General features: G+C 39.3%; 2 protein-coding genes across 2 annotated transcripts in view; both read left to right on the top strand.

Annotated features, from left to right (window-relative positions):
- LOC143019772 (uncharacterized) overlaps nt 1-21,973 on the top strand; it is a 459,919-nt gene that overhangs the window by 42,910 nt on the left and 395,036 nt on the right. The gene's annotated exons all lie outside the window — the stretch shown is intronic.
- Nucleotides 936-15,292, top strand: LOC143020055 (cytochrome P450 2L1-like). Its single transcript, XM_076176226.1, has 10 exons — nt 936-1,136; nt 4,155-4,254; nt 5,233-5,366; nt 8,490-8,708; nt 9,178-9,374; nt 11,067-11,181; nt 11,474-11,654; nt 12,411-12,528; nt 13,523-13,667; nt 14,160-15,292. The coding sequence occupies exons 1-10, from the start codon at nt 1,055-1,057 to the stop codon at nt 14,336-14,338; spliced, it is 1,470 nt and encodes a 489-aa protein (XP_076032341.1). The 5' UTR covers nt 936-1,054; the 3' UTR covers nt 14,339-15,292.

The following is a 21,973-nucleotide window of genomic DNA, read 5'->3' as shown; positions in this document are numbered from 1 at the left end:
CAGTAATCCTTCCTCAACCAGTTTCCAGATTAATCGCTTTAAACACAGCAACAACAGGCAAGCGATCCAACAAAGCAGAAGACGATGGCGATAACCAAAAGTTCAAACGAAGCCCAAAAACTAGGAACCACGAGATATTCGTCTAAATAAAGTCACATGGCGCACATTTCAAATACACTATTCCTGAGCGCCATTGAAAAAAACAAAAACAAAAAACATTGGTGTGAGTTGTTCCAGAATTACTCGTAATAATCACCTGGCTGTAAAAACACTGGAAAGGGAGGAGAAAGCCTACGCGTCCGCGAGGGACCCAAAGGCCAGCCCCAGAGTTCACAACCCTTCAAAGTTCAAAATTGCGTTTGGAGTACTTTTCAAAGCACAAAACAAAATGTTCACACAATAGCACACGTTTTTATACCGCTGCTACCATTTTATGTATAGGTTGGCTAATGAAACGAAATTGAATTAAATATATAAATTATTTAGCACTACAGAGACAAAACGTGCGCTCACTAGAAGGCGAAATCAAGATTGGTCGCTTAGGGAACGCTAAGCCCCCGATCTAGCGCGGGAAACATACTCGATTCGCCTTGGTCCTCCTTAAAAAAAGGTACACGGAAATATACTATAACAATAACAAAATCAATATACAATACATCTATGACAATTATGCAATTGAAAAATACAACCACAATTGAACACTCTGCAAGTACAATACATAATACTAGTACAATGTTGTACGTAATTATAATATGTACACAATGGTATCATACCAATACACCTTTAAGTCTTCGCCTTAGTTCTATATATCCTGTGGTGATCTGAGGTTTCAGCTATATTTTTCTCTTTTGGTTTATTTATCTGCCTACTTATCCGTTTTTTATTGATAGGGAAAGAGAGAGAGAGATAAGGCCTGTTTTCCTGACGCGCACAACGGCATTCGTTGCTAAGGAAGTCAACGACCTTCATTTGTATGCACAGGCAATACCCGTCTGCCTAACTGCATTTACAATCAGTTCGAACGCCTCACACCGAGTGGGCAGAGGCGTGCAATATGTGGCTTGAAGTGATTCTCAGTCTGATTTTCTTATGGGCACTATGGGAAACTTGTAAGAAGCCGAAGGGTCTCCCTCCAGGTTTGTATTGTGCCATTTTGATTTACTGAAGGTACAAGGAATCTCACTGACCCTCCGACCAATTTTCTTAAAGGGTAACTGCCCAGGTAAACTTTGTATTTCTTATTTTGTAATGTTATTTATTTTCACGAGAACCATGTTTAAGATGAATATTCTATCTTAAACGTTGTTTTTGAGGTGCTTTTTGTCGAAAATATTTGTCATATGCTAGTTTGCATTCTGAAATATCGCATACAGCGCACTAGTTTGGTGATGACGTCACAAGAGTACAATGTCAGTGTAATCAAAGTCGACAAGTAACGAAACAGACGATTCCTTCAGTGATACTGACAGGCCTTCATCGTCTTTTGAGAATAATCTCGACTCCTTAAATATCAGCCAAGAAGAGCATAGTCACGGCTTATCAATTTGAACCGGAATATCTCTCTAAAAAAGAAGAGTTCGCGTCTCCAGATTTCGATCAATCCGAACATTGTGTATATAAAAAAGGATAATTTCTAAATTAGGTCACATTTGTGATTTAATCTGTATTAAAGATTACAGTTTATTTCTATTTTAGTTATCGAACAAAGTTGGGTCATATGGTTAATGTTCATTAGAAAGAAAAATATTGGTCAAAACTCCTATATGTCTAACTTACAGATGAAACACTTTGTGAGAATCAGTTGTCCTTTTTCCTTAAAAGGACACCCCGGGCACAAAGATGTCCGAGTTGCCATAACACCCTTGAAGATGCAACTCCTCCCAGATACCATTGCAGGCGACGCAATGCACCTGTATGATTTAATGTGTCCTTTAAATAAAGTATGAATAATTCGATTATATAAATACTTTAGACACATTGTTATATTATTAATATTGGTTTGTTTTTTCCGTAATGGATGGAAAATAGACGAAATTTGGAACGAGGTGATAACAGTGCTATCAGTGATTTTATTACATTTTATCTATTTCAGTATAAGATTATCTTACATGCAATTCAAAACAATAACAATGCAAATTAGATCAACAATAAATTTAAAGAATATAGATTGAGTCACAGTTAAGAATATAATAATATACTAGGGATAACTCAAAAAAGACCAATAGGAGCTTCACCTTACAGATAGGGAGGCAAAATTAAGCGAAAGACCTATAGATCAGGTGTGGGAAATATTTCAAAATGCGCTTACTAAGATGATTCATACTTACATCCCGTTTAAGGACAGACGACCCCCAAAGCAGGCTCGTCCAAAATGGCTCGACAAAGAAACTGAAAAAAGTATTGCTAAAAAGAGACAGGCTTATAAGAAATACAAGTGCTCGGGTGCACCTAATGACTATCAAAGTTATGTAATGATATAGAGAGATTTTAAAGAAAAACAAACAAACGAAAACGACAATACGAAATGAATATCACTGATAAATACAAAGAGAATCCCAAAGAATTCTATAGTTACATTAGAGATAAAAAGGTTATTATGAATCACATTGGCCCACTATTATCTGCTGACGGTCTACTTGATCATTCAAATGAAGGAATGTGTAATATTTTAGACAACTATTTTAGCTCGGTGTTCGTAAACGAAACATCTCAAAGTGAACTCCAAACTGAAACCTGTGAAAAATCTAGGGTAAACTTACTGCGGTAAATATAACAAAAGAAAAATTAAAACGTGTATAGAGAAACTCAAAATTAATAAAACATCAGTGCCTGATGATTGGCCTTCTTCATCAATCATTTCCTGGACAAGTTAGTCTAAATTTGATATTAGGTAGCGTGTGACACGATTATGATGTATGAGAAATAAACATAACCTTTGATGTCACTGCAAAGCAGATGGCGCCATGGGTAGGTTTTGTGAAAATTGCCGCTTCAGTTAAAATTTTCGCAGCAGTCGACATGATTTCAAACTGCAATGAATAAAACCCAAAAGAGTTTTTGTGTAAATTTACTAAGCTATTATTGACTCTGATAAGTACTAGAAACATTCCGGTAGAATTAGACATATTTAGTTTTAATGGTAGTTACCCTTTAAGCAATAACAATGACAGACATTATTATGTTAGAATGATCTTTAAGAAGTTACCAAATAGCATTTCATGATATTGATATTTATGGAGATATTGGCTGAAAACCACTATTCAAAATGATGAAGTAGTTCCATCGTCAAAACCACCAATATGGAGTAACGAAGAGGACTCCAGACAATACTCTTGATCTCGTAAATTTTACTTCTGAACTTCACTCCCGCGAACTTTCCTTAAATTAGATTAATCTCTTCAGTGATAACCAGAATAAGATCACCATTGGACGTCAGCATAGTGAAGAAGTTGACCAAATTGGTGCAGCATAAAAATGTGTCCAAATTGTACTTCTAAAAGGGACCCCACGGTCGCACCGTCTTTTTGACTTCAGAAGTTCAGGCCAAAAGCATCCCCTTCAAAGTGCTCTTGAGCACGGGGAAGTAGCTCTCATACTTTTTCACGCTATTACCCCTTCATGAAAACTCAAGGAGATATCAGGAAACACCATCAGTAATACCACTATTCGGTTTTGAATAGGGAAACCTTTGCCAGTACTCCCAGAATAGTCACACAATGCAGCAACGCAAGGAAACTACGGAATATTGGAAGCTGCATTTAATCAAGAGAGGTCCCCTACCATCAACATTCAATTTAACATAATATCAGCCATTTCTACTTCTAACAGTTCAAGTGGATAAGGGTGCATCACATGGATGACCTTCCTTATAATGGGAAAGATGCCTCTTGTTATACAATGATGATGTTTTGGCTACTCTCGCAAAAACGCAACATTGGACGCGTCTTGATAAGCTGCTTACGGTAACGGGGCTTACAAATTGGACCTACAAAGGTGGACTACCCAGCAACTGAGAGTCGCCAACCGCCCTGAAATACTAGATTACCGTAGAGTTGCATAGCGAGCCAGTCATTTAGTATTCTCTAAAACTTAGTATGTATCGTATGGTATGTTAGCAGACTTTTTTTTTATACTAAGTGTTTATTCTTTGACAGGACCATGGGGTTTTCCATTCGTGGGGAATTTGTACACCACATTGATTCCAAGGCAGCCCAAGGTCGAGGAGATGAGAAAGAAGTATGGAAACATCTTCATGTAAGTACACATAACAACAGAACGGTGAAGCTTCCACAGATTGGTAGCCTTTATAACTCATTTCATTGATTCCCCACCACTACCTTATCTTAATGAAATGAAAAGGTACAAAACATGCCTATGTAAGCGGATTAAACGTTCTAACACACTGGTAAGATGGACTGTAGATCCCACTATCGGAGAAAAGAATGTTGTACGAAGATGCGTATATTACGATCACTGTCTGTGATCCTCTTCAGCGTGAAGAGAATCACAGACAGTGATTGCAATATACGTATCTTCGTATAACATTCTTTCCTCTCTTCGATAGTGGGATTTACAGTTTATGTTTCTGTAAAATTGAATGCATCTTTCGTTGTGCAACAAGTCAATGCGGTATTTCGAAGATACAGCGTATGTATGATATTATGTTTATGAAATATACATCATATTTTTGTATCATGTTTCTGACACCCATAGGAACTATACACACTTATCAAATTATTCTTCATGTCGTGTTACTCTCAGCAGAATAATGATGGGGGTGCGTGAAAATATCTATATTTTGTCAATTTTTGCTTTGACACGTTGAAGGAAAACGACAAAGACGTAGATGTCACTGCTACGCTCATGGATTCCAATGCACCGACCACCTCTTCACCTCTGTCCCTGTCTTTACACTCTCCACCTTTTCCTACTCTCTCTATACAAACTTATCGAAGTATTCTTCATGTGCTAGCAGTTTTACACCATCTACTATACCCAACAAGGCGATGGGGATTACCCAGAGGAAGGCAGGAGCCGTGTCTTTGCTTCGGCCTGCTTTGGTCTGATTATCTTTGTCTCCTTCTTAATAATTGTTTCCTTCCCCCGTCCCCTTTGACTTCAAAACGCATCTCAGACTCATCCCTGTTGCCTCTAACTCTCCTGACTTCCCTCTTTCCTTCTTCTTGTCCCCCCATCGAACACTAACCTCCATAATTATTTTTCTTCTACCAGAGCCCGTGTGGGAACTACTGTCAACGTATATGTATGTGACCAGGATCTCATCAAGGAAGTTTGCACTAGGCAGGAGTTTCTCGATCGACCCGAGTGGGAAATTTATAATTTTATGAGTGGCACACCCGGTCTTGGTGAGTTTATATATAATCAGACGTGACAGTTCAATTGGTCATGGTGTGTTTATATGTTTATATGTTTATATATATATATATATATAAATATATATATACATATATAAATGTATATATATATATGTATGTATGCATACACAATCACGCACACACGCAAATATATATATATATATATATATATATATATATATATATATATATATATATATATATATATATATATATATATATATATATATATATATATATATATATATATATATATACAATGGTACAACAAACATCGAACGTTTCTTACCTTGCACAAATAAAAAACCCGACAGTTTACGAGAAAGCTTTGGCTATTTACGCCGAGTTAGAGAAGAAAGCTCCGAGTACGAGTAGTGCGAGTGACAGTGAAAAGTTCGTGTTCAATGCCAGCAGGGGCTGGTTTGAAAAGTTCAAAGACCGCACTGGCATAGACCGTGTAACGAGACATGGCGAGGCAGCTAGTGCGTACCAGGTCACGGCTGATGAATTCGTTGACATATTTAATGACTATGTTACTGCTGAAGGATTTGTGCCCCAGCAAGTATTTAATTGCGATGAAACGGGGCTGTTTTGGAAAAAGCTTCCAAACAGTACCTACATCACTAAAGAAGAAAAAGCATTGCCTGGCAATAAAGCCATGAAAGATCGTCTCACACTACTGTTTTGCGCAAATGCCAGTGGTGATTGCAAGATTGAGCTCCTGCTGATTTATCATTCAGACAACCCCCGTGTATTCGCAAGAAATCAAGTGCAAAAAAGTTCGTTGCTGGTTATTTGGCGCACCAATACTAAGGCTTGGATAACACAGCAATTCTTCAAGGAGTGGGTTAAAGATGGTTTCCCCCCACTCCCCAAGTAAAAGCGTATCTCAAGAAAGGGTTTGCCTGAAAAGTGCCTTTTTGTGATGGATAATGCCCCTGCCCACCCCCCTGCTTTAGAGAAAGAGCTATCAGCTTCATTAGACTTTATAACGATTAAATTCCTACCCCCTAATATGACATTGATTCTTTAACCCATGGATCAACAGGTCATTTCTAATTTCAAAAAACTGTACACACTGCAATGAACATTTTCAACGATAACGTCATGACGTACTCCAGCAAAATGGTGCAACGTAGAAAAGTCCAACAAACATTTGACAGATTTTTCCTTAAAGAAAAAGAAAGCCTACTCGAGACGACGACGAGTCTCCAGAAGAAAAAAGACAACGTAGGGAAGGAACTCGCGAAGGCCAATTGCCGAGTTGTTTTATGGAAGGAGACTCCCCTTCCAAGCAATAATTTCCTCCCCCTCTCCCCTCCCTCCCCACCCAGCCCTTCACGTAGGCCATTGCTTCGTGGACGAGCAGGTATGCGGCGTATTACAGTACAGTATTATAATTTATTCTATTCTATTACAGTACTGTACATGTATTTTATCATTACTGTATTTTTATGCATTTGATACACTTTACTATATATATCATTTATATGAACGTATTTCTGTTTATATATGTAATTCATCCCAGGCTTGTAACGGATTAATTGTATTTCCATTGTTTTAAATGGGCACCTGGTTCTGTGACTTTCAAAGAGACGTCACTTCTGGGGAGGAAGAGCGCATGCCATCCAGAAAGCGCGCGAACATTGGCCGAAGAAGGCATACGTGCGCTGACGCGACCTGGATATGTAGTATACTATGCAGACGGCTCGGTTGAAGTCGCCAGGCCGCGCACAGCCGGAGCCGCCTCCGTGACCGATGGCTGCATCTTTGATTTTAAACTGGGTGCCGAGTTACGCCGGCATCCAAGGTAACGAACTGGTATACAACCGGGGTAAATGTACTGACACCCAACCCCCAGCAGGAGCCAGCTACAGACACGGACCAGGGCACTGGAACACACACAATGGTACCTCCAACACAATCTGGAGGCAGAGTTTTCCCAACGAGCGAGGTGGTACAAGAGGGCCACAGCCTACGAACCCCTAGAACTCCCTCGTTCCACTCCCACGCCAGTAGAAACACTGTTCTTCAGGCTGCGTCTCTAGGACCGTTGCCTCTGGCAACTGAACCCTCGGAGCACCGATGAAGACTGCAGGTGCAACAACTGCCGTCTCTTGAATGCCGACCTCCTGGACTATATGTGTAACTGCCCCGCCACCTCTTTCCTCAGAAGGGGACCACCCACGGCTCCTGAAGGACTTGTGAGCTGCTTCTGCCGCCTTCAAAGCCCATATGAGCTCCGTCAGTTAGTAGAGTGGCAACCGCCACTCTAACTCCAAGCTGTCACTTTATACATGCTCCACTGTTTAGGATGTTCTGCCTTGTATCTTAGTTGTATTTTATGTGTGTGTGTTTTTATGTAATTATAAAACAATGACACACGGGCTCAAACACAACCCGTGGGAGTGATACCTTTCACTCTAAATTATTTTACCTGAGTCTCCTAAGAAGAAAAATCTACACCGAAGCTACTGGAGAAGGGTTGAGAAACCCGAAATTGCGATTTAGCTGCATGAAAATAATCTGTGCTTACGGAAACATTACCCGCAACCTGTTAAAAGAAATAAAAACACTACTGAGAAGAAAACAATCCTTTTAAGAAAGTATGTATTAAGAACTCGTAGTCACTTTTAATGAACTATGCATTAGAGAAAATATCCTGCCTATATAAACCCTTTATACATATATATATACATATATATATATATATATATATATACGTGTGTGTGTGTATGTGTGTTTGTGTATGTGTTTGTATGTGTGTGTGTGTGTGTGTGTGTGTGTGCGTGTGTATGTGTGTGTGTGTGTGTGTGTGTGTGTGTGTGTGCGTGTGTGTGTGTGTATGTGTGTGTGTGTGTCCATGTGTTGTGTGTCCATACACCTTAGGGCCTCTTCTCCCTGACAAAACCTGCAGCCATCCTTCACCCAACCCACATCCATCCAATATCAATTTGTTTCCCTGTTGTCTCAGCTCCTTGTGGATAAATGGCCATCCCTGCCACCACTACCCACTATTACCTAGTATCCGGTTCAGTAGTACATTGTAATCACTCTTGCAGACTGGTTACCCAAAGAGCAAACGTTCAAACAGTGTCTTTCATTCTTGCAAAGGGATCACCTGCAGCAATGGGCTGTTGTGGCAGACGAACCGTCGCTTCTCCGTGAGGCAGCTCAAAGACCTCGGCATGGGCAAGAGTTACATGACCGACGCCATCGAGCTCGAGGCCCAGATGATGGTCAAGGAGTTCGAGAAGGCTGCCGGAGGTCTTACCGATCTCGGCTACTTCATGAATGTTGCTGTGACTAATATTATTTGGCAACTAGTAGCAGGTGAGTTTAGTTCAATGACATTGTTCTTTTATTTGTTCTATTCTATAAAACTACCTTGATACCTGTAGGGTTAATGAATGAATCGAACTTCCTACAAAGACCTTCGCGTAGAACGCACCTCGAAGTAACGAGATTCAGTGGGTTAAAGCTTTATGAATCCCTCCGACAAAGAAGTTATTCTTTCGGTCGTGTTGTCTTGTTTACCTTTGTTTGGTATGGTTTGGTTGTTTTCTAGTAATTTCACGTTATGATCGAGGTTTGTGTAGTGCTGGAGTATGACCCAGGTAATACTTATATTCCTGTGGTGATCTGCCAGTTCTTTTAAAGATTGATATGAAATGACTTGACGAAGGTTTCGGCGATATCCTTTTCTATTTATTTATCTGTCTACATATTCGTGTCTTCATATACTAGAGGTAGAAGAGCATATGTCATGAACATTTGGTAACACCGCGTCATTCTTTCTCAGGCCAACGCTATGACATTGACAGCGAAGAGATTAAGAGTTTGAATAGGCTCATCACGGAATTTCAAGAGAGCTATGGCATTTTGATGACCTTCAATTTCTTACCATGGCTTACTAAGATCGTCCCTTCTTGGGTGAAGAATAGGCTCTTTCAAAAGACTATGATTAAAATTAAGAAGAACTTCACCAAATATATCAACGTAAGTCGTGTTCTGCCTTACCTTAGAAATGAATACCTATAACATTGTTCATTCATTTTGACGCTTTGTATCTATTATCATGCATAATTTTCTCTGTATTTTTCTTATTTTCAGACTCTAATATCGACGTTTAAATTCTCATCACATTTTCATTGTTGCCAATAAAAAAAAGTCAATATAATACATAAACGATTTTTTCTGATATATGTGTGCGTGTTTGTTTTTATGTGTATGATTCACCATGGTCTTGGATCACGTGTTGGACCAGTGATCGATAGCTATTTCCCTCCCATAAGAGAGCTTAGAGCTCATATATGACCGATCTATGAGTGGAGGACAAAACATCACGATGGGATGTAGTGATATTGGAGGACAAAATATCATGGTAGGATATAATGTCATTGGAGGACGGAATATCATTTTAGGAAGGGATGCCGGACAGAATGTCAATGAACGACGGGTGGCCGGTGTGGAACGCGGTGACGTAGAGGACCAAGGTATACATAAGAGAGTGTATGACCGTGAGGGACCAGATGTCCGTGATGAGGCAAATGTCCATGAGGCATTGAATGTCAATGAAAGACCAAATGTCAGTATAGAGCAAGGTGTCAATAAAGAACAAAATTATAATGAAAGGCATGATGTTGAAATACAAAACATGTCAAAAAGAAATGATCACGAGTTTCTTAATACCATGTACTTTAATGCTTGTATCATTAGGAATAAATTCCAAGAAATACGGGCGTGGGTCAAAAGCGAAAATACCGATATGATAGAAATAACCGACAAATGTTTAAATGGTAAAGAGGTCAAAGCTGAATTTAATATTCCGGGATTTAAACACTTTCATTAGTATAGAAACCACAAGAAAGGTGAGGGTGTTCTATTGTACGTTAAAAGTAATGTCCGTGCCTGTGTTTTAGAGGAAGTGAAACAGGATGCATATGATAGTTTGTGGATAGAATTAACCCAAACAAATGGACAAAAAATGAATGTAGGTGTAATATATAGGCAAAAACATTATCATTAGCAGACGACAAACTGTTGTTTCAAGAACTGTCTAGTGTCTGCAAACGGGACTTATTGATAATGGGTGATTTCAATTTTACTGACCTTGATTGGATGACCCTTGATTATGGCCAAGATTTCCTCGGTGACAATTACTTAGTTCAGCATGTAAAAAAGCCCACAAGACATGGAAACTTACTCGATCTATTGATCACTAGCCAATCAAATATCTTCTTTGATGTAGCAATCAAAACAAACACAACAAATAAAAAATTCCAATTAGTCCATGGGGATTATAAAAAGATTCTTTTTCTTCTACCAAAATGTCATTTCTAACGTTTTCTTAGACTCCATTTTCTCATTTCAGTTGACCTCTCACTAAAATTTTCCGTTTTTCTGCCTTTATTATCATGTCTCCGACCATACCCCGCTTTCATTGGTCAATGTAGATGCGAGTTTTGATCCCCAAGTTCCCTGCCACATGTCTCCATTCGCGCGACCTAAATCTCAATAAATCTCCCCCATTTTCCAACAGACTTTTCTTCCTCTCCCACAAACACTGATATCGCGAAAGCGAGTGATCTGGCCTAGGCAATCCATAATCCAATAAGAAATACCTAGGGAGAGATCGGAATATCTTGTCACTCTCTTTACAGGGAAATATCACTTTACTTACCCCCACAGGTTATCTGTGACGACCACAAGGCAACCCTTGACCCTGAGAACCCGCGTGACTACATCGATGCCTTCTTGGTAGAGAAGGAGAATCACAAGGACAAATCTGACAGCACCTTCAATGGTCTGTAAAACTTGCCGCATGACACGTGGCTGGGTTACTTCCTTATATAAGAAAAAAAGTAGTCGTATGTCCAGCATCTGAGTCAACCAATTTATATACGTATATGTATCTTTTTACATTTTTTTATAATTCTTATTTTATATAAAAATTGTAGTAAAGAACTAATAATAACATTAGCAATTAAACAAATGCATGAGTATGGTCAGTGTTTAGATATTCAAGTAGTTAGAAACAAGTCAAAAGATAAATTAATTACCCACCAAAAATAATAATGCTCCCACTTCCCAAACAGATGAAACTTTGGTGAGCGTGCTGTGGGATTTGTTCATCGCAGGGACTGATACCGTGGCCCTGACGCTGCGGTGGTTCATCCTGTACATGTGCCAATACCCTGAGGTCCAAAGAAAGGTGCAGGAGGAGATCGATGACGTCTTACCCGACAAGAGACAGCCGTCGTGGGAGGACAAGAAAAAGTGAGAGTCTCTCTCTTTGGAAGCATCAGCAACTCTGTAGTGTCCTCGGCTTTTTCAGTAGCTGTATGAAAAAATGGCATCCGCTCACAAATAGGCCAGTGCTAGCATCCTACGAGGACGAAGATTTAGTTGTATAGCAATTATTTCCCTCGGGTTTCGCTGACAGGAAAACCCCAAGTCCCACAATAACAAGCAGTGGTCTTTAGGTCCTCCGATAGATCTCTCTGGGAAGAAATGTTGGATTTTCTTCTGTTCTGTTTTAGTGAAACCGTTCCTATGTCACCGGCTGGTAGGAGGAGGAAAATTTCAAATAGTTAGAAACATACGTTCCCAGCCTTTTATGTCCTTTGGGCATTCTCATAGATTTCCATGTACCCCTAAAAACCAAGAATCAAAAGTCGATCAAACCATATTAGTCATATGCCATTTTATTATATCGTTTATACGTGTGAAGTCCAAGTGGATCTTAGTCTTTATAACACTAGTAAACTAAGCTCAGTGTTGTACAAATAGGTTACTCGACATTGCTATAAGATTAAATGTGTTTTGAGTCATCATTTCTGATACAAGGCAAGCAGATAGTAGTCTCGATTGACCAATGTAAAATAATCCTCTTGATCACCCGCTGGAGCAAAGATCTCCCAATTTCTTTGCTGCCAAGAGCAAAGGCTGCAAAAATAGAATTGAATAACTTGGCCTCTCCACTGTATTTGTATCACTGAGTATATAACATTACGCACTTCCCCCATTTCACAGGATGCCCTACACGGAGGCAGTCATCCACGAAGTACATCGGATCATCAGCCTGGTGCCCTTTGTTCTCCACCGTATTGCAACCAAGGACACTCTTCTAGGCGGCTACAGGATACCCAAGGTGAATCCCCAGAACACATGTTTTACTTTCTTGTCTGAGATGTTACACCCTAGAGCCGAGGATCTCAATCTTAAAACTGAACACCCCATTTGAGGTACACCAAACTGCCCAAATCAGGAGTTTCTCAATCTATTTTCTCAAGTTTTCCATAATTACGTATTTCTGTTTATTATCCTATAGAAGATTACCTCAACATTAAATAGAATCGTCAACAATCCACTTCCTAATAGATGTTTTCAGTTTGTGTCCTCGCTTGTTCAACTCTGTGCTCCCAAAGTTTTACGGACGACTCGTGTCAGAGGCCTCTGAAATAAAATTGATCATTAGTTGTAGTTTTTTGTGTTGGCTTAAAAAATCTCACTAATCGTAGTTCTTGATGTCAAGCAAAAAAAAAAAAAAAAAAGCGTTGAATGAACGAAAGAATTTGCAAAGATCTGAGTCGGTTTCGTAGATAAAAGACAGATATTTGGTGTCGCGAATTAATGAAGGACACGGATCACTAACTTTGACATTTAGAAACTACCACGAACGCATGGAAAATATATCAGTGTATTTTAAACATTATTATAATTCTGACCCATCTATTCTTCACTGGAGGAAAACAGGTCAAATCCTACCTCTCTCTCTCACTAACGATGGGGTAAGGAGAGGGGCGGTTGGAGTCCAGGTGGTGCTTAATCCATGTGCTCAAATGACTATCTCGCTTAGATCAGGGATGACTAGTGATCCAGTTAACATGTCATTTTCAAGCAATTTACTCTTTTGAACAGGAGTTTTCAACATCTAAAGAGTCACCTGGTGGCAGTAAGGGCGACTTGTTTAAGTCGAGTGTGAGCTTACTTTCTTTCCTTTCCCTACCCTCAGTCTACCCAATATCAATCCATCAAGGTTTCCCTAGTAGTACACCCATGGCTGCCTACTAACATAAATCTAATCGCTTGTAGGTGTAGGGCGAATGTTTCCACCTCAAATTCAGACTATCGGTGTTCCACAGGGAGCCGTTTTGTACCCGTGCGTTTACAGCAGCCATACCAACACAGAATTTTGGGACAAGCCTTCAGAATTTCGACCAGAACGTTTCCTGAACGCCAACAACGAGTTCATGATTCCCCGAAATGGCTTCATGGTCTTCGGCGTCGGTAAGTAAGCTAACGACATCTATGTCAATGTAATCCATTCTGACATCTTCAGTATGGAGTTTCGGTGCATCTCTCTTTGTGATCCAAGGAGTCCTTTCGAGGTGTGGCAGCCGTCGTGATTTACCGCTAGCCATTCTGCCAAATCAACCTTAGTAATGCATCTCTCTCTCATATTTCACATCTATGTGCCATTTGAATTTTCTATATTCTGTATATGGTAAAGGAAGGTGTATAGTACAATGAGTATCATTTTTAGGATTATAACAACGATTTGAATATGTTCTATGACACGAGGCAGCGCTTTTCCCCTCATGTTACCACATTAAGATGTCACTGGGTCACAAGTGGAATTGGGGTAAGATGACAGTGACGATGCGATAATTGTCAGCATCTCACTCAGGGGAATTTCCACTTGTGCCCCATCCTGAACGGACTCCTTGAATCGCAAGGGATTTAGTAGTATTTAACTGATCTCTCCTCTGCCCATCGTAGGTCGTCGGTCGTGCGTAGGAGAAGTTCTCGCAAGGATGGAGATGTTCATCATCGTCACTTCCCTTCTCCAGAAGTTAGAGTTCTCTTCGGGTCCAGATGGAGTCTGCCTCGAACCGCGGAACACCCACATCGTCAACATGAGTAGACCTCAGGCGCTTAGAGTCGATCTTCGAGAATAGAACTATGGCGAAGCCCTGAAGGCAAGGATATCTGTTGTAGAACGGAAAGTGCAAGCCAGTTAAAATGCAACTCTGTTCAGATTCTTTCAAAAACTACTCTGTCTACAATCATTGTCATTACTGTCAAACGTGTTTATATAACTATTCAATTTTTTGGTCAGATTACTCCTGCATATTTGCTAGTAATATTTCTGATAAAACTAGCGCCAGTACTGATTCCTGTGTAATTGCATCTTACCTTTCTTTGGTCTAAATCCTCTCCTCAAATTGATATTCTCATTTTCATCCTCCAATAAGTCTCATTTATGTAACACTTAATTTCTTGTGCCAACTTTTTTTTTTCAACTTTCACAATCATGTTTCTTGCGGTACTTCATAGATGGTTATTTTCCTGGGGCCAAATTTATCCAGGCCATCCATCCGATCTTCTTTTATGTGTCCGTAACGAAGTCACAAGAGTTGTTAGAGGTATTTTTCGGTAATTTTATGTTTTGGGTCTTAGTCAGCATGTTTCTTTTCAGGGGCTGCATCCATCTACATCTTAATTGATAATTTTCTTATGTATCATATTCATTAGTAACATTGGTTTAAAGAGAAAAAGATTCTTTCTATTCTATTTTTCAAGAGATGGGAATATTGTTAGTTTCCAGTTGAAGGTGATTTTGACCTTACCCGCTGAGATTTGGGCAATACTATGGTATAACTCTTTCACACCTTTTTCCCCATAGATACTTTGCTTAGCCTCATCTTCCTATTTTCCTCTTCGCCTTCTTATTTATGCTCTTTTCAATGTGAAATTTCTCATTTCTTCTATCTCTTTATCCTCTTCCATTTTCCACACCCATATTTTGTGAACGTAGTGAGGAGAGAGAATTTTTTCCTTTAGTGTTTTAATTTTTTTTTCTTAACCATCTAAAGTGTAACCACTTTGAAAATTAAAGGTGTCTAATTTTACCTGAATATGTTTCTAGTACCTCCTAATGTAAATAATTATTAAATGACTTACACAAATACTCTTTCATTTTTTATTCATTGCAATTTAAAATTACTGATCGTATACCCATAACGTCTACCTGCATCAACCCCTTTGCCACTATGCTACCTTTGTAGATCACTTCTGCTGCCACGTTTATGACGACTCTGCCTCTTTGGGAAAATATTGCTCCCAATGATAAAAGTGCTGGTTACCGTCGACAAATTAGAAATTCATTTGACTTCATTTGACTTCCTTCCATTCAAATCCCCGCCAGAGCGGCTTGCTTCTTACAAAGCGAGGACCGTACTCATCACTCCACCGCGACTCTTCAAAACAGAACGAATTAGTTCACGGACTAATCATTCTGCCGAGGGCACTCGGGTGGAACGTGGTATGTACTGTATTGCATCAAATCCTTTATGCAGGCTAGTCTTCCGACAAGTGTTTGTGTCAATTTGACATTTGGAAATAAACTTCTCTGCCGGGATTCGAACCCCCGCCAGAGCGTTCAGCTAGAATCTAGGTGAACGGAATTGTATTTACTTTGCACATGTCCATAGATTTGAGTAAATATAATTGAATTATACTCTACGAGCAAATAGCTGAAGACAGCAACATATAGCCATACCGAGCGTTGTTGAAAGAAGATATATTACACGTTACAGGATGTCACAACTACACATCACAGGATGTCACAGCTACACGTCACAGAACGCCACACCACGAGAAGTATTATACAACGTCGCATACGTTGCAGCATCAATACCAAACGGCTGTTGAGCGTCAGGTCTATCCAGAACCTGATCGGAGTCCCACTTAACAAATGAATTAGGCTGACCTGACCTTGACCTCTTAGGACACCTGGTATGCACTACAATACGTTGGTTGAAAAGCGTACGTCCACAGAAGGAATTATACTTTATTTCATTTTAGGTTGTGGTACAATACGTTTGGAAATGGTGGTGAAAGAAACTCTGGCGGAGTTCTTTGCTTTAATTCCCCAAGTTTAGATCTGTCTAAAAAACACACTGCAAGCTCCCAGCAATGCTTGGAGGGCTGCCAGAAACCTAATTTATATATATATATATATATATATATATATATATATATATATATATATATATATATATATATATATATATATATATATATATATGTACAAGCAGCGGCTTCGCCGCACCTGGCTACGCCGGGTTGCTTAGCCTGCGGCGCTTCCTCGCTTCGCTCGCATGTTTGACAAACATGTTTGACAACCATTCACACGATGAAACGTCACTTCAAACACGTTTCTTGAACGTCTTTGTCGAACGTCTTTGACAAACCCTTTGGCAAACCGTTTGACTAAACGTGTCCTTTAAACGTATCGATGTGAAATGTTTGTGTACAAATCGACATGTCCAAGAACCATTCACACGCTCAAACTATTTGTCAAACGGTTTGTCAAATGATTTGTCAAACACGTTCGACATACACGTTCAACAAAGGTGTTTGAAGTGACGTTTGAAAGTGGAAATGGTTATCAAACATGTTTGTCAAACGTCTTTGAAGTGACGTTTGACCGTGGGAATGGTTGTCAAACATGTTTGTCAAACATCTTTGAAGTGATGTTTGACCGTGGGAATGGTTGTCAAACATGTTTGATGTGATGTTGGACCGTGGGATTGGTTGCAAAACATGTTTGTTAAACGTCTTTGAAGTGATATTTGACCATGGGAATGTTTGACATACGGTTTGTCAAACATGTTTGAAGTGATGTTTGACCGTGGGAATGTTTGACAAACCATTTGTCAAACGTGTTTGAAGTGATGAGAATATTTGACAAACTGTTTGTTTGAAGTGACGTTTGACCATGTGAATGGTTGTCAAACGGTTTATCAAACGTGTTTGAAGTGATGCTTGACCGTGTGAATGGTTGTCAAACGTGTTTGTCAAACATGTTTGAAGTGATGTTTAAACGTGGAAATGTTTGACAAATCGTTTGTCAAACATGTTTCTCAAACTTGTTTGAAGTGATGTTTGACCGTGGGAATGTTTGACATATAAACGCGTCGACTAAACGTGTCGACGTGAAATGTTTGTCGAAGGAATGTTAGAAAAATGCCTTAACGACTGATGAGATTTTTTATATTTGAGATTTTAGAGATCTACAGTTTCGGGAAAATAGACGGAAACGTTTTATAGAAATATTTATATATATAAATATATATATATATATATGTATATATGTATATATATATGTATATATATGTTTATACATATATATAGGTATATATATATATATATGTGTATACATATATATATGTATATATATATATATATATATATATATATATATATATATATATATATATATGCAAGCAATCACATCACCGTGATGCAGAAAATGCAAAATAACCACAGGAAAAGGGAAACTTGTAGACAGTAAGTACTTTCGTATATTACATCTTCAGACTAAATGACAGAGATACAGAGTTGTGTTTAAATGTAAGTATCAGGTGGCAACCATAGGGGGGAAGGGGGGAGACAATACAATGTGAGGAGGGGGGATGACCTTACCTCTATCGACCTGACCAACACATAAGGCTCAATCTGGCGGAAAGATCTTGGTGACCATTTGGGTTACCAATTTATCACATTTAAAATGACCATAGCCTAAGTTTATATTTTTATCAAATGTGCCTGATATCAAGCAGGATTCCTGTAAGTTGCCATAGCATAGGAAAAATTAAAAAGGTTTCGTCGCTCGCCCTGAGCGACTATTGTATGTTGAGAACGTGAGGCCTTTTGACCCGCACCGCTTCAATTGTTGTCTAGAAGGCGTGAGGTCCATGTGCACAGGTGTTAGGGCGTCGCTTGGCCCAAGATGCAGCTGGGGCCATCGTTCACGGTAGAGGCCTTGACCTGAGGTGCCGAGAATCTATTGTTCGTCAAACGGGCGTAGTCGGAAAAGTTGGTGAGCTTGGTCACTGAACAATGAATGTCCCTAGTGAGACGGTAGTCTCGTCGTTGAGAGTACAACGATGTAACATATGTGTGCGTGTGCGCGTGTGCATGCTAGGCATCGAAGGGAAACGCAGCCACGAAATAGATAACATTATTTTTCTCCATGTATTATTAAAATATGCCATGTCCTTCTATGTACCATATTTTCTTATATTTTTGTTCATATTGAGTGTATCACTCAACCATGTAAATTCCTACTTCTAGCACATTGTAGACATATACTGTACGACAAAAATTGATGTAATGGCAACCGTCGCGGCCTTCGTGTTTAGTTGCCTTGTCTCTTAGTGCAGATCAGGACTGGCTCTGCACAAGACAACTGGCTACGATTTACTAGAGTATATCCGTAGAACCAACCAGCCTTTATTCACTCTACTACTCACATCGCCTCCAAATAGTGGATCACAACCTTCCACACTGCAAAGGTTAACGAAATCTCGCCAAAAAGTTGCTAGTTTAGAGTACATTGTCTTAAATGATAATATTGGAACTCTGCGTGCACTCGTCGTATAAAAGGATCTTCACTGAAACCACGTAGCCACAAACGTTAACGAAGCCTCGTCAAAAACATTTGCTACTTTAGCACATTTTGTCACAATTGATGAAGGTCACTAATACAATTCTCCTTAAGCACAGTACAGTGCTTGCGTCAATAATTGCAGTGAATACTATCTACGGCAAAATACGACAAAATAGAGAACGTTCTTTAGGAGAACGTTTGAGATTTTGTGGTTTCCATGATGATGTCTGAGACAACATCCTCTTCGCGACCAAGGATTTTTGTTGTTATTGTTGTGGACTGTAGCTAACAAGCACTTCTAGTCACATGGACCATCTAGCTCATGGGTGGGAAACTCTTGGCACGCGTGCAAAACCTGGTACATTAACGACTGTTTCCGGAATGCAAAACCTAGAGCTCACCTTAGAATATATGTATATATGTATATATATATATATATATATATATATATATATATATATATATATATATATATATATATATATATATATATATATATATATATATATATATATATACATATATATAATTCCGACAGTTGTCCCCGGACTCAAACAGAGACTTGCACGGTGGCAGGCCTTCGTTCTCCCGACTATGCTACTGAGACTATAAGATTCTACACCATCGGGGTTAATCTTACTCCCGCAGGATTTGAATCGACTGCTAACTGTCGTCCTAATCTCGATTTTACGGAGAACGAAGACCACTTGTAGCTAGTGGTTAAGCTGGTACGTATCCTTGATAGACTTTCGTCATTATACTACCTGAATAGAATCGCCAATGACAACGATGTCAATCAAATATTTCCGACAGTTGTCCTCCCTTGGGGTTATTCTAACTCCCGCAGGATTTGAGTCGACTGCGTAAAATCGAGATTAAGACGGCAGTTAGCAGTCGACTCAAATCCTGCGTGAGTTAGATATTTACATATAGATATGAGAGACGTAACAGTATTAATAATGTTATATTTCCATAATGCAAATTTTAACGGGGTGACAATATTAATAACGAAAATTACTTATGGTGGTGTGAATTCTACAGAAAGCGATTCAAAGCATGACCTTGATACAGGCGCACGGCGAAAAGTCGATACGCGTGAAACGAGCCAAAGTAATAAACCGCCATTGCTGAATTCCATCCCACCATCCAGAGCCCTTGCATGTAAGATCTCACTAACTCTTACACAAATCCCAAAAACCTACACATTCGATCTGGCTGCCGCCAAGCGATTTTATTCAACTGGACGTAGCGAGTTAATCAGAATGATATCGAAAAAAATCTTTTGCTGCTGTAGATGATCTTAATCAGCCGAGAGGACCCCGATAGATCGGCGGTTTTCAGCTGGAGGGGGGGGGGCATGGGGGATCCCAAGGAAGTCATTACAAGAATTTAGCGAGAACATTGCCTGTAGCTACAAATTATACATTTCTATATAATGAAAGGAATCTGAATATAAAAGAAACATATCAAATGTAAAATTATTATGAGTGTTAACTTTGTAGTAAAACACCGGGTTTCTCATCAACATTGTATTATCATTATTATATATTTTTATCTTTTTGCAGGGGTGGGGTTTGGGAGAAAAATGGAAGGAAGTCAAATGAATTCTGGGAATTTATGAAGGTGGGAAATGGAGGGACAAAGGTTGAGAACCTAAGCCATTGATGTTGCGTAAGGGCTAGACTTCTGTATACCCTAAGAATTTCTAATTTGTCGACGGTAAGCAGCACTTTTATCCTTGGGAGCAATATTTTCCTGAAGAGGCGGAGTGGTCATAAAGATAGCAGCAGAAGAAGTGATCTACAAATGTAGCATAGTGGCAAAGGGGTTGATGGAGGTAGACGTTATGAGTATACGATCAGTAATTTTAAATTGTAATAAATAAAAAATGAAAGAGTATTTGTGTAAGTCATTTAATTATTATTGACATTGGAAGGTACCAAATCATATTCCGGTAAAATTAAACATCTTTAATTTTCAAAGTGGGTACACTTTAGATGGTAAAAAAAAAAAAAAAAAAAAAAAAAAAAAAAGAATAAAAAAAAAAAATAAAAAAAAAAAAAAAAAAAAAAAAAAAAGTAAAACACTAAAAGAAAGAATTCTCTCTCCTCACTATGTTCACACAATATGGGTGTGAAAAATGAATGAGGATGAAGAGATAGAAGAAATGAGAAATTTCACATTGAAAAGAGGATAAAAAAAGAAGACGAAGAGGAAAATAGGAAGATGAGGCTAAGCAAAGTATCTATGGGGAAAAAGGTGTGAAAGAATTAAACCATAGTAATACCCAAATCTCAGCGGGTAAGGTCAAAATCACCTTCAACTGGAAACTAACAATATTCCCATTTCTTGAAAAATAGATTAGAAAGAATCTTTTTCTCCTTAAATCAATGTTATAATGAATATGATACATAAGAAAATTATTAATCTAGATGTAAATGGATGCAGCGCCTGAAAAGAAACATGCTGACTTAGACTCAAAACATAAAATTACCTAAAGATACCTCTAACAACTGTTGTGACTTAGTTACGGACACAGAAGGAGATCAGATGGGTGACCTTAATAAATTTGGCCCCAGGAAAATAACCATCTATGAAGTACCGTAAGAAACATGATTGTACATACATATACCAAGGCTTTTTCCCCCTTACAAGGGGGGTAGCCATAAAGAAAAAGGCATAAAATCATTCCCACCCCTTCCATCCCTGAATACACTCCACACACCTCCACCCTCCCTCTTATCTTAGCACCTCCTGAATGACGGGTCATCCCTGCACCTTGTCCACTGCCCTGGGTCAGAAGCAGTGTCGCAAGACACAGCACATCCACAGCAAGGCCGTTTCATTAAATCGGCGACCCCCCCTCTCCGTCCCCCCATTGCATAAAATGAGAGGACGGGGAGAAATCCCTTCGGGCTGCGTCAAATTTTGCTCACACATACTACCTCACCCCCCATCCACCCGCCCATTCCACCTCATGCTATCACAGCATCATCCATATACAACCATTCTCCATTCACCCCTGTCTTCTGTCCTCTCCCGTCCTTCCTCAACAGACATTCCCCTCTTCCCCAAAGCCCCCTTCACCCCATCCATCCACCTCATCCTAAGACGCCCCCTCATGTTCACTCCCTCC

Source organism: Oratosquilla oratoria, chromosome 38 (assembly GCF_046742065.1).
Source record: "Oratosquilla oratoria isolate Oo_2021 chromosome 38, ASM4674206v1, whole genome shotgun sequence".
NCBI classification, from domain to species: domain Eukaryota; kingdom Metazoa; phylum Arthropoda; class Malacostraca; order Stomatopoda; family Squillidae; genus Oratosquilla; species Oratosquilla oratoria.
The sequence above is the reverse complement of the archived record's forward strand: the minus strand, read 5'-3'. Positions and strand labels throughout refer to the sequence as shown.

Coding starts and splice junctions, on each gene's coding strand:
- LOC143020055 (XM_076176226.1), top strand. CDS start 1,055: ATGTGGCTTGAAGTGATTCTCAGTCTGATTTTCTTATGGGCACTATGG. Junction 4,255..5,232: donor AAGTATGGAAACATCTTCAT/GTAAGTACACAT, acceptor TTCTTCTACCAG/AGCCCGTGTGGGAACTACTG. Junction 11,655..12,410: donor TCGTGGGAGGACAAGAAAAA/GTGAGAGTCTCT, acceptor CCCATTTCACAG/GATGCCCTACACGGAGGCAG.